Here is a 13,320-nt window from a genome sequence, read left to right as displayed (position 1 = left end):
ACAATAATAATCAAAAGATGAACATTTATTAATAAGCAATTTAATAAATGTTTATTGTTTAATTATTATTCATTAAACATATTAATAAGCGTTAATTTCCAACATACTTTGGGTTAATTTTAAGCAATCAATAGAGTAATTTTAAAAAAATAGTTGAGTTAAATAAGACTACCCAGCAGGTTGGGCAAACATTTAACCCAATCACTGGGTTAAAGGGTTAGTTCACCCAAAAATGAAATTTCTGTCATTAATTACTCACCGTCATGTCGTTTAACACCGTAAGACCTTCGTTCATCTTCAGAACACAAATTAAGATATTTTTGATAAAATCCGATGGCTCAGTGAGGCCTCCACTGGCGATTTCAAAACACTGCTTCCTGAAGCTTCAAAGCTTTACGAATCTTTTGTTTCAAATCATTGGTCGCGTGATTTCAGTAAACGAGGCTTCATTACATCATAAGTGTTTTGAAATGTTTCAGAATTTCAATGGTTCACGTGACTTTGGCAGTTTGATATGCGCTCCGATTCAAAACAAAAGATTCGTAAAGCAGTGTTTTGAAATCGTCCATCACTACATATTGTTGAATAAAGTCGTTATTTAGTTTTTTTTTGGTACACAAAAAGTATTCTCGTCGCTTCATAACATTACGATTGAACCACTGTACTCACATGAACTGTTTTAAATATGTCTTTAGTAGCTTTCTGGGCATTGAAAGTGTTAAATATCTTGCTGTTAATGGAGGCCTCACTGAGCCATCGGATTTTATCAAAAATATATTATTCTAATATTAAACTTATTCTAATTAGTTGACATGTAGTTGAAATGTTACTTATAATTAGTGGAATGTCTAAAGTGGACCATCGAAATAAAGTGTAACCAAAATAAATGAGTGCCATTGACTCAAAATTGTGGAAAACCCTTTTAAATGATGCTACAAGCAAATTATTAAACAAAAATATCGAAAAAACACGAAACTTTAACAGCATATTAATGAGGATTAAATCAGAAACACTATTAAAATACTCATGGGCTGTGACACAATAAGTCGTAGGACTTATTAGGAAACTCAATGGCCAAATAAAAACAAAAAATATTCACAATGTTGGTTCATTTTATATTGACAAAAAATATTACAGAATATAAATATTTGAGTTGTTTATAAAAGAAGGCTCAGTGCCCTCTGCGAGGTCAAGTGCCAGCTGCGCGGTGGCCGACTTCTCTACCCGTCAATACACACAGAGCTGACAAGAGACACACACAGATCGTTTAATGCCACCCTTGGCTGAATTTCAATGAAGCGTCCGCAACACTGAGCAAACAGAGACAGACCATGTGTAAAGACTAATGAAGCCAATGATCACTTTTGCGTCGCCAGGTACCGCATACAGTAAGACAATTCTGATTTATGACATGGTGCATTAGAAAGAATATTGATTTCTCCTTTTGTGTCTCTCTCCTACTCTTTTACCGGCAAAGATTGATGTCACTGCATTGATTCCCAATCAATCAATTTATTTTCATTTTATTAATGCCTGAGCAATCGCTCAATGTCCTTATGAAAAGCAATGCATCTCAATTACAAGCACCTGGTAAAATAAATTGTTTAGGGATGATTTGCTGAATTACAATTGGCTTTTTCGCAAGTTTGCCAAGTTATTGGACACTCAAATTGGTAATTGTCTTCCATCGCTACACAAAATGCGTTAAATAAGTCAGCGAGGGCCAAATTAACTGCATATGCTTGTGCTTTCATATAGCCACATTAGACAAGGTGAGCACAAATGCAGACACTCAGTGTCTTTTGTTTGTAACCATGAACAAAACAGGCATTGATGGTATTGCTGTCACTTCGGGCACTCGGGGAGGGGGGAAGAACGAACAGGTTTGGCACATGTCCAGTTTTAATAAAACACAGCTATTGGTGTGCGTTTCCTCGCTTTAGCAAATCCAATTGGAAATGCTTGGCCTGTTCCATGTCTGCGCTGTATTAAGGCTAATTAGTGTCTCAGTCTATTTGCATAGCGACTAGTTTCCGGCCATTCTCTCTCCGCTGACCCGTGTGCGCACTGCTCGCAGGATCAACTTTTCCTGAAAAGAACGGCCAATAATTGTTTTCGCACGCATCAAGGGATGGGTACTCGCGGGATAAATGGCCTTCCATACGGCACATCGCTTAGAAGGGAAAAAGAACAACCTGCAACAACTTACTGATTGTACTGACATTGATGTATTAAAATGGACCCTGTGCGTAATTGCTCTTTCCTGTGGCTACTGTGCAGGGAGGGTTGCATAATGATGATAGAGTTTAGAACCTTGCTAAAAGAGATAAAGGCTGCCAGGGCCCACCGCAGAGTATTTTCTGGACTCTTCCTTAATGAAACATCCCGCTGGATACAAATGGGGATGAAAAGATCGTCAAGTGGCAACGTTCCATTGTGGATTGCTTTGTTGTCGCACAACATTGTTGTCGCTTGGTTCATTAGTCGATAGCCATGCGTATAGAAACTCCAAAGGGTTCTCATTCACTCCAACGCTCACATGACTCTCACTTCAGACATTCTCGGTTATGACGGCACAAACGCTCAGATCAGCTTAACGCAGGGCGGTGTAAAGCGTGACATTAAGACGCTCTGTTAAACTGCAACTCATTGTTGCAGTTCAATTTCAATGGGTTTAAAAGGACAGACGCCGAGGTCCGGAGTGACTGACTGTCCTCAATGGCACTCTTTCAGTTCAAAAGCAGGCTGGACAAAGCCATTGTCCGGAATGTCTGACCTTTGGCAATGATTAACAGTTGCACCACTTCCCCTCTGACAAGCAGCTCAAAAATTCCTTGAAATGACTATCATAGCCAGGCTCTGCAGCTCCAAAGCCACCACCATATGACTGAATCAGATGCTACGAGTTACAAATATGGCCCCAGCTGAGAGCTACAATAGGGACTCAGTTCTCCAGAGGTTAGCACCAGACTATACTGTGGCGCTGGACAATGGCACTCTGTTCGGGAAATGTTGTTTGTAACATCTCTACTGAACTCAGAGGACGGGAGGCCAGATCAGCGTGTAAATTAACTTTACCCGCATGTCTTCTGCAAGCGATAAAAGCGGTATCTCTCAATTTCAGAGCCATTCCAGAGGATTAAGTGATTACGTTGAGAGTATGTGAATCGCTCGTGTTAAAAAAAGGCAAACAATAGACTCGGTAAAGGCTAAATCAGTTGTTTCATAAACAAGTCATCCAAAATCATCCAGAACAATTAATCATTCATTCCCATACATGTATATTTGTCTATAATTTTGAGCATGAAAAAGAGATCTCACTAAATAAGTCAAATCTGTGTGATAGTTATTCAGTTTGATTTGCTTTACACTGAACAACACCTTCAGATTTGCAATTCAATTATTCACTTTGTAAAACGTGACTGTATACAAACCAAGTTGGAGTGAATGAATCCAAAGCATAGTACTCTAAAGCATGCTGAGTTAAAAACAACCCAAGTTGGGTTGAAAATGTAGTCACATGAATTGTTTTAAATATGTCTTTAGTACCTTTCTGGGCATTGAAAGTGTTAATTATCTTGCTGTCAATGAAGGCCTCACTGAGCCATCGGATTTCATCAAAAATATCTTAATTTGTTTTCCGAAGATGAACAAAGGTCTTACAAGTGTGGAACGACATGAGGGTGAGGAATTAATGACAGAATTTTCATTTTTGGGTGAACTAACCGTTTCAGGAGTATGCAGTGTGCAGTAGGGCAAGTTTGCTGTATGCTTAGAATACTACTGTAATTCCCAAAATGTGCATTATAAAACCAGAGCACACTGCACAAAATACTGCATCCCACAGTGCTCCACTTCACTTTTCATTTCAACTGATGAATGAACCAGAAGTCATATCAATTGCAGTTATGTGTTTTAGCTAAGGTATCATATACTACATATTGGAACACTGTTTGACTCAAATAAGTATTTTTAAACTTGAAACCATTGCCATATTTGGCCTACTAAATCAGAAGTTATATTGAGGCAGAGTAACCAAACAGACAGATTAGGTTCATTAAACACCTCTAGTTAGTCCCAAACAAGTAGCTATATAAAGAGTGGACACAAGTCAACTGGGCAGTGCTGTCCTCATGTGTTAACTGACTAGTGTCCACATCCTTCACATCTGAGTCATGTGCAGTGAGTCAAATTTCACTCTTTTATCTGCAGCTATAGCAACATAAGTGCTTTCTATGTAAATAGTTTTTGTTTATTTGATTATCCAATATATCCTCATACTAGAAATAGAAAATGAGTAAAAAGCTTATCTCAAATGTAACCTTAAAGCAAGGCCTATAATACCTATGCTGTTAGCATTCATATTCACTTCAAAGGTATACTGTAAAGAGATATTTTCATGATTTGTTATCACAACATTTTTTCTTTTGTCAAATCAACTTCAATAATTAATGTGATTCAGATAACATAATATTTAGAGTTTCTGTTGATTAAACCAATCACCTTCATTGTATTAACTCAAATTTTTTATTTCAATGACGTTTTAAGGCAACCAAAAAAATTTAAGGCAACCAGGTAACTTACTTTTTAAGTTTATTTTTTACAGTGTAGCTGCTCAGCTGGCACATTACACCCAGAAGTGTGGCATAATGTGGTATATAAATTAAAATATATTAATTAACATATTTTCATAATTAAGAATACACTATAACATGATGTTAAATCATTTCTAATTAGGCACCAAATAGACCCATAGGCCTATATATATATATATGCAGCAGACCAGGTAAAATGTTGATTTCATAATCTCCTCAAGATTTGTTTGTTGCTTTGAAAAAAATAATGCATGGCTACTTTTGAATGGTCATTAATAAAGAAAGATGTGAAAGTTGCAATACATATTCAAAGTTATATGTGACCTTGGACCACAAAACCAGTCATAAGTCACACAGGTATATTTGTAGCAATAGCCAACAATACATTGTATGGTTTTTCATTTATGCCAAAAATCATTCGGGTATTAAGTAAAGATTATGTTCCATGAAGATATTTCCTACCGCAAATATATCAAAAATGTATTTGTGAGTGGATAAGCATTCCTAAGGACTTCATTTGGACAACTTTATAGGCAATTTTCTCAATATTTTGATTTTTTTGCAACCTCAGATTCCAGATTTGAGTTGTATCTCCACCAAATATTGTCCTATCCTAACAAACCATACATCAATGGAAAGCTTATTATTCATCTTTCAGATGATGTTTAAATCTAAATTTTCAAAAAATTGACCCTTATGACTGGTTTTGTGGTCCAGGGTCACATATCAACACACACAGTGATTGACAGACAGACAGTGTAGCCTATCTGACTGGCTATGTTTTCAGAAAATCTTTTATTTATATATATATATATATATATATATATATATATATATATATATATATATATATATATTATGGTTTACAAAGCCAACAAGGCTGCCAGACACATCTTATTGCAATAAAAGACATTTATTTCACTGATATCTGTAAAGTAACAGGGACACTTTATTTGTGGTATTCAAAACATGTTTGGAACTTCTCCAAACCCATGTTTTTGTTTGTAGGGGTTACTCTAGGGAGCTAAAAACAGGCAAAATGGAAAAAGAACGTATTTCGAAACTTTAAAGTTCTCTAGGAGACTCAACCGATTGCACACAGCGCTCGCTCTGGCCAAACCAATGCGCGTGTGACACTCCGTCGTCAAGAAACAGAAACGAAGGGCTCGAGCGCAGGGCCTTTATATACGCTTCTAAAAATAACGTCCAATCGGGGCGCAGCCTCGTACGGTTGAATAAACCAATCACAGCCCCAGGAGGGCGGAGGTATAAACACACGCCGCTGCGATTGGCTTAAGGTGATATCATATGCGCCCGCGCAACCTGGTCGCATTTGATTGGACGCGTTGTGAGGGAACGTCACGTTGTCACGAGGGGGTAGGCAGGCTGCGAGGTTTGAATAGGGGAAGTTGACAGAGCGCAGAGCTTTGCGTGAGTTCAGTGTTTGCAAATATAGAGTGAGCTCAACAGACGGACTAGCGGACTCTGAGCAAAGCGACGGCTGCACCGCGTTGCTATTGCACGAAGAGGACGCATTCTTGTCACACTTTATCTTGATTCAACAAGATAGATATATATTTTTTGTCTTTTATTGCCTGATACTTGGGATTGCAATGGATGTTCTACCAATGTGCAGCATTTTTCAGGAACTTCAGATCGTTCATGACACTGGCTATTTCTCTGCATTGCCGTCGCTTGAAGAATACTGGCAACAGGTAACAATTTTAAAGTGAAATGGATTGAACTTCCGCCGCGATTCGTGTGGTTTGACTTCGCTGTCTTTAAAATGGAATCGGAGAGAGTTATTTACAATCCGCGGAAGCGCTGCGCTGAATGAAACATTGTAACATACTAACATTCTAAGTGACGTATTTGATTCGGATACATTGTCGCGCGGTAAATGCTGTCAATCAACTCGTATAGAATGTAGCTTATTATATGCGCTTGTTTTGGCATACAAAGTATTATTATTATTATTATTATTATTTACTTTTTTAAAGAGTCAGATCAATATTGCGCTACCATCGTAAAAAGCACCATTTAGTAAGGAAAATAATTGCATCTTTTTCTTGTGCGTTTCCTACTCAGACATAGACTGGTTGATTTGACAGTCTGCAGCACATGTTCTGTCACATAACGGGGTTTATAGGAGGCGCGTATTAACTGTCATAGCAGGTTCTGCTGCTTGATACTGATATACTTGTGATTGAACAGTTGCAGTCGTATTCTTGGCAATGTTTCTCTTGAAATTGATCCAGGTAGTTTCCCTCAGGCATTTTGGGATTCTGGCATAGGGCCATATGAACGTATCTCTTGGCATTTAAAACATGCGTTTGCATTGCTTAATGTTTCCCAGCATAGACTGCTGCTAAAATGAAAACCACGCATTTCCTCAGCATTATGTTGTTTCAGACCTGTATCACTGACGGTTAGTGACCGACAGCTTCAGTCACCATTCACTTTCATTGCTTCTTCCATACACCAAAAGTGAATGGTGACTGAGACTGAAAGTCTGCCTAACGTTCGTGGAAATGGAATAATGTTAAATAAACGACAGAATCCGCTTTTAGAATAAACATTTACCAGATGGAGAGACTGTAGAATCACTAAAGTTAGATTTTTTTAGGACAAATTTGCGCGGTAAACATCATTGTTGTTATCGACGATGTGCAGCCATTATAAATGTGCAGCTAAATGATCATATTAAGTGGAAAACAGTTTGAAGTGTTAACTTCTGCACCCAAATGCAGTGCGTTCGCACTTAATACGCTTTAAAATGCGTCCAGATGTAAACTGAGGGGACGTCAGGCTGTTTGAATGAGGAAACTCGACCGAGGAAGTTCTGTGGCTTCCTTAAAAGGACTCTGAAATGTCTGCATGACTCACTAGGGGATAACTGTTCTAGAAAGACAATATACAGCCCTCAAAGCCATATTTATACCTAGAATACTCTGATAGCTGATTTTATTGGTCTTGCATATCCGCTAATGTTTCCACATGACACAGTTTAAACATATTTCAGCAGAAAGTGTGTGAAAGTGCAGGTGAGAGTGTGGTCAACCTACACTAACCATAGGCAATCAATGTTGGAGGAAATTCATGCACATTCTAATGTGGTGTTTTCTGTTTTGAATCAGACATGTCTGGAGCTGGAGAGATATTTGCAGAGTGAGCCGTACGTCTCTGCGTCTGACCTCAAGTTTGAGGGCCAGGAGGATCTTTGGAGCAAGCTCATCTTGGCTTGTGGAGATAAGGGAGATGGGAACGGCAACCTTCCCAACGTCAAGGAAGAGGACAATCAGGACTGCCAAATATTAGAAATCAACAGCATGAATTCGGATGCCAGCAGCGAGGCGTCTGACAGCTCGGAGGAGCTCTCGCCCACTCACATCTTTACCTCCAACCCGCTGGGCTCGGTTCTGACGGAGTCAGCGCATCACTTGAGTTCCTCTATCATCAGCACGCCTCCGTCCTCTCCGGAAACCCCCCAGGAGCCCGGCGTCCCGCAGGTGTGGGGCTCCACGCAGACTGACTTGCACGTGCCGGTGAAGATCCGGCAAAACGGACTGGGGAAGGCCTCGGATAAGGCTTCTGCAGGAGGGGACGCCTCTCCGGACGGCAGGAGGAGAGTGCACAGGTGTCACTTCAACGGCTGCCGGAAGGTTTACACAAAGAGTTCTCACTTAAAAGCACATCAGCGGACTCACACAGGTAAGAAACCTTCGCTTTTGGTCGTGACGTTGCTCCATATTGTCTTTTACACTGTATTGAAGCAACTTCCTGTGAAGTTGTGTAATGGAGTTGAGTTCACACAGGCTGTCCTCAGCTGCAAGGCTAATGTCACTCTGTGAATATTTGCCCCGCATGACTGCACGCCTAAACGGTGACCTAATCTGTTTGGAATGTGGCCGTGGAGAGGAAGGAGGGGGGATCGGATGGGGGAGGGGATGAAACTCAGGCAGGGTGAAAACAACCTGCTCTACCAAAACAGTTTTGGTTTCGTCATGGGAAAGAACCAGGCTTTTGAATGGGGATCTGGGTGGCCCCTTTTTAAAGGGCCCCGTCGCATTCAAAACAGACTCTGTGTGACACGCATTGTTGTTTATGCATATAAGACAGACTTTTGGCATACCGTGCATTCCTGCAATCCTTGAGAGCTTGAGGGATCTTATTAAAGTTGAGACTGTCTGCGTCACCTGATCCATAAACATGCATCCTGTTTACAGATGCATTTTTGAGAGCATTACCCAGCCACATTCCTTTCAGACTAGTGAATGTTTTTGTGCCGAAAGCTAGCAAAATGTTCTGAAAGATGTTTTTGTTTTTGTTTACAGGTGAGAAGCCGTACAGGTGTTCATGGGAAGGCTGCGAGTGGCGCTTCGCGAGGAGCGACGAGCTAACCCGACACTTCAGGAAGCACACCGGTGCAAAGCCATTTAAATGCAGTCACTGTGACAGGTACGTTCAGTTCTGTCTAGCTATCTCTCCCTGTGACAGTCATCAAAGCCCGTCTGTGTCTCCCTGATCCTTTGATGCGTGCGGCAGTGAAATGCGACGGATTTCTGCATTCAGCATTGATTTGGTTTTATCGGTTCATCGATGGGAGTCGCCCCATTATGTTTGGATTTTATCACTTAATTACCTAATCACATTAAATGCTTGAAAGCGCAATAGTCACACTGTCGCAATACTTTATTGATATTCTCCCTGTTTTATGACCAAATGTGCCTCTCCTGTTTGTCATCACTTCCTCTGTTAATCATTTCCCTTCCTGAGAGCTTTGTGCTTTGAACACAACTTCCCTTTTGGTGTTTTGTTTCTTTGGTTACTGGATGTGAAACATTTCGTAGTTCTCCTTTAAAACAAAGCATTCGATCATATCCAGGCCCACACAGAACCTGCCAACATTTTATTTTTATTAAAAGTTTAATTTATGTGTTATGTTGTGTGTATATGTATGTGTGTATATAATATATATATATATATATATATATCATCCTAGCCATCCTAGGTGTATATGACTATCTTCTTTCAGACGAACACAACCAGAGATATATTTAAAAATATCTTGGCTCCTCCAAGATTTATAATGGTTCTGAAGCGAAGCGATGGGTTTTTGTAAGAAAAATATCCATATTTAAAACTTTATTAACTATAATAACTAGCTTTCGGCTGATGGCCGTAGTCATCGATTTGCGGCGGAAGAGTGACCTCTGACCCGACTCATGACGCAATGAAAAACATGGAATCGCAGAGGATAGAGCAAAACAAAACACCGGTCACGATTTAGAAGTCTAAAATGAGAAAATATAAAGAGAAATATCAGAAGATTTCGATATAAGGGAACATATGTTGCCCAGCCCTATTTGTTTGAACCGCGAGAGGCGTCTAAACCTGCGCTACTCCTACATCCTGCGTCATGCATCGCTTCAGGGATTACTCTTGTGGCACAAGTCGACTTGTGCAGTATGTGTACAGTTCCACCAGAAGCTAGTTATTTAAAGTTTTAAATATGGATATTTTTCTTATAAAAACGCATTGCTTCGCTTCTGAAGGCCTTTATTAACCCTCTGGATTACTTTTATGATGGATTGATGCATTCCCCCCCGAAAGAAAATAGTCATATACATCTAGGATGGCTTGAGGCTGAGTAAATGATGGGATAATTTTCATTTTTGGGTGAACTATCCCTTTAATGCTTACATTTACTTTTAAATAAGCACAGAAACTCCTGCTTGTAACCAAGCTTTCCTTTCATTGGCCTTCATGGCACCTATTCCAGTTTCACAAATTCGCCTGGAGGGCCACTAGGGGCCTCATCAGTGACGCAATGCACACTTTGATCACACTTTATGGCTTCGGTGGCCCCTGCCTGACCTTGTTTTTCACCTTTTCTCTCGCTGTTTCTTTCTCCAGGTGTTTCTCCAGGTCGGACCACCTGGCCCTGCACATGAAGAGGCACCTTTGAGCGGGTCGTAGCTTCACGCTGGGGATCTGTTGTGTCCTGACCAGCTTCCTGGTTGACCTAGCCCTGCAAGAAATGGGGGGAGTGTGTTCCAGCCAAAGCATGCCATTTTGCACCATATCCTGTGCCTCCGTGAGCCCCGGGATAAAGGCGGACTGACTGGTTTTTGAAACGGAAAAGGAAGGGACAAAATCACGTATGAAGAATCGAGGAGGATGATTTAGTTAAAAAACAAAACAAAATTTAAAAAAAAAAAAAAAAAAAAGAGCGAATGAATGGTGTGTTGTATGGTGCATGATGTTTTGGGACAACTCCTGGACTATACACTGGTACTTTAAAACAAATCCTGTTTGACGTGAGCGGATGAATGACCCGTGTGCGAAGAAGGGTGGGAGGGGGGTACCAGTGTATCGCTGTGGGCTGAATGGTGTCGGAAAACAAGTTCCGTTTTTGTTTCCACACGGTATGCGAGAACGGCAAAGTCTGAATGAAGCCGTGAGACTGAGGACTCCTGCCAGACGCCCCCGGGCTCTGTGGCGCAAGACTGCGGGGGGGACGAATCGGCCAGGGTTTCACCCCCTGCCCCCATCTAAAGGGGGGGCGGAAACTCGGTCCTGAATGAAAGTGGCTTTTTTGGTGTTCGGTGCAGCTACTAAATGTGCAATGTGTTCGGTAGCTTGTTTTTTTGACAGGCTACAAAAGCTCATTTGTAGTCCGTTGTATAAGCTGTGTGCTTAGAGATGTAACACAATTATAACTTCACTATCATAAACAGGTGTTGCATGGTATTGGGGTTTGTACTTTTTTTTTTTTTTTTCTTTTTTTTTTTTTTGTAATTGGGACTGCAAATAGATTCCAATAAAGCGCAGCTAAATACAATTGGTTAAATGTTACAATATTGTACATAAATGCATTGATCATTCTTCACTCTAAATTCCCTCTTTTTTCTTTCCGATGGGGGGGGGGGAAGAATACTACCAATCAGCGACCATTTCATCTTGAGGACTAAATTCTCTCTTTCTATCTCCATTTTACCTGTTGTTAATGCACTGTTGGCCTTAATGGTGCCTTATGCAAGTGACCTTTCCAATTGGGGGTCACAAAATGTCTTGTATAAGTGATTGAAAAAGCTTTATTAAGGCTCTATTTCACATGAACATGCACCTTTCCCATTTCCGAGGCCACTGTAACCAAGCCCTTGTAGATACGTAATATATTGTTATTCTTGAGCATGCGATTTCATTCTTTGTCACTAATATTTGCCCTCACATTTCTAGATGTTGTCAAATCTGCAATGTAGAGCACTTAAAGTTACAGATTTGGTATCTACTGAATGAGCTTTAAATCTCTGTCTGTGAGAGACAAAAAGCTCTTAAAACAGTTCGTTGAACGTTTGTGGAATGCCAACTCCCCCCGTCCCTTGTAACCAAGAATAAAGGAAAAAAAACGCCTAAAGATTTATTGTAATTAACAAGCTCCAGTCAGACAGGCCTTGCCTTGTACTGCCTCTCTGTAATGAATTGCTGAAGGCCCTGCCTGCTACAGACTGCTGACTCGGGCAGTTCGATATTGACCTGTCTGGATGCCGTTGTTTTAGTCCAGCGACAGTATTGTGGAAACAGTGCACAGCCATCCAGAAAGATAAAGATATATCACACACCTTTTCAGCATTTACAATGGAAATTTACGGACGTGGAGAGAAAGCCGCTCGGTCGGCTGTGTGCATTTCTTTTGCCATCTGAAATGTAACTATAATGTTTTCAGGGACCAAACGATTGATTAAATTTATTGTACATAGTTATATGCTTGAATTCTTTGAGTATTGTGCTTTTATAAGCGCCGTGCGATGAAGGTTTGACACTGTTGCATGTTGAGCAGCTTCGTAGATACGGATTGTTTCAGCAGGAGAAAAGTAACTTGAAGCAGCTTGTGCTGCCATTAAATCAGACCAGCCAGGGTTTTGTGGGCAAAGAACATTGTGTCTTTCCAACAGTGGCCAATATTAGTCAAGTGCTAATGGAGCCTTAATCAAGTTTTCCATTTGCTTGCTTCTACCAACACTTTCTATCACTTATGTTTTCTCTCATGAATCCCTCTTGTCTAAAGAATATTTGTACAAAAGAATAAAAACAGAAACGTTAGGACGGAAAACACAGAAGAAAAAAAAAAAAAAAAAAACTTTTTCTAAGATTTTTATTTGTTTTTGCTTTATATGAATTTTATTTGAAATTGTTTTGCAAAATTGTTATATTTCTGTATGAATGTATTTTTTATTGGAATAATAAGAAATTCTTATCGGACAAGTTTGATTTGTTGTTTTGCTTCACTTTCTTTCATTAGTGTTTTAGACCAACTTCTAGATAGTGATGTTTCACTATTACTGATGCTTGATAGTTGAACAAATCAGCTAAACCTAAGTATTAAACTTTTTACAGACATGAATTATATCTCAAATTGAGCTTTTATAAGAAGTCAGACTTAAGATTAACTTGATGGATAAAGCATGACAATCCCATCGAGAAACTGGAGTCATAGAGAAGTAAAGGTCCTTTGACTTAAAGGGTTAGTTCACCAAAAAAAAAAGAAAATTCTGTCATTATTTCCTCACCCTCATGTCGTTCCAAACCTGTAAGACCTTCATTCATCTTCAGAACACAAGCTAAGATATTTTTTGATAAAATCCGACGAGGCCTCCATTGACAGCAAGATAATTTAAACTTTCAATCCCCAGAAAGCTACTAAAAACATTTAAAATAGTTC

General features: G+C 39.8%; 1 protein-coding gene across 1 annotated transcript; it reads left to right on the top strand.

Annotated features, from left to right (window-relative positions):
- The first annotated feature begins 5,960 nt into the window (after positions 1–5,960).
- klf6a (Kruppel-like factor 6a) lies at positions 5,961–12,869 on the top strand. The gene is made up of 4 exons (XM_051882529.1): positions 5,961–6,310; positions 7,733–8,306; positions 8,930–9,053; positions 10,512–12,869. The coding sequence occupies exons 1-4, from the start codon at positions 6,209–6,211 to the stop codon at positions 10,561–10,563; spliced, it is 852 nt and encodes a 283-aa protein (XP_051738489.1). The 5' UTR covers positions 5,961–6,208; the 3' UTR covers positions 10,564–12,869.
- The last annotated feature ends 451 nt before the right edge of the window (positions 12,870–13,320 follow it).

This window comes from Ctenopharyngodon idella, chromosome 23 (assembly GCF_019924925.1).
Source record: "Ctenopharyngodon idella isolate HZGC_01 chromosome 23, HZGC01, whole genome shotgun sequence".
NCBI lineage: Eukaryota > Metazoa > Chordata > Actinopteri > Cypriniformes > Xenocyprididae > Ctenopharyngodon > Ctenopharyngodon idella.
Note: the sequence above shows the minus strand (reverse complement) of the source record. Positions and strands in the feature narration are given on the sequence as shown.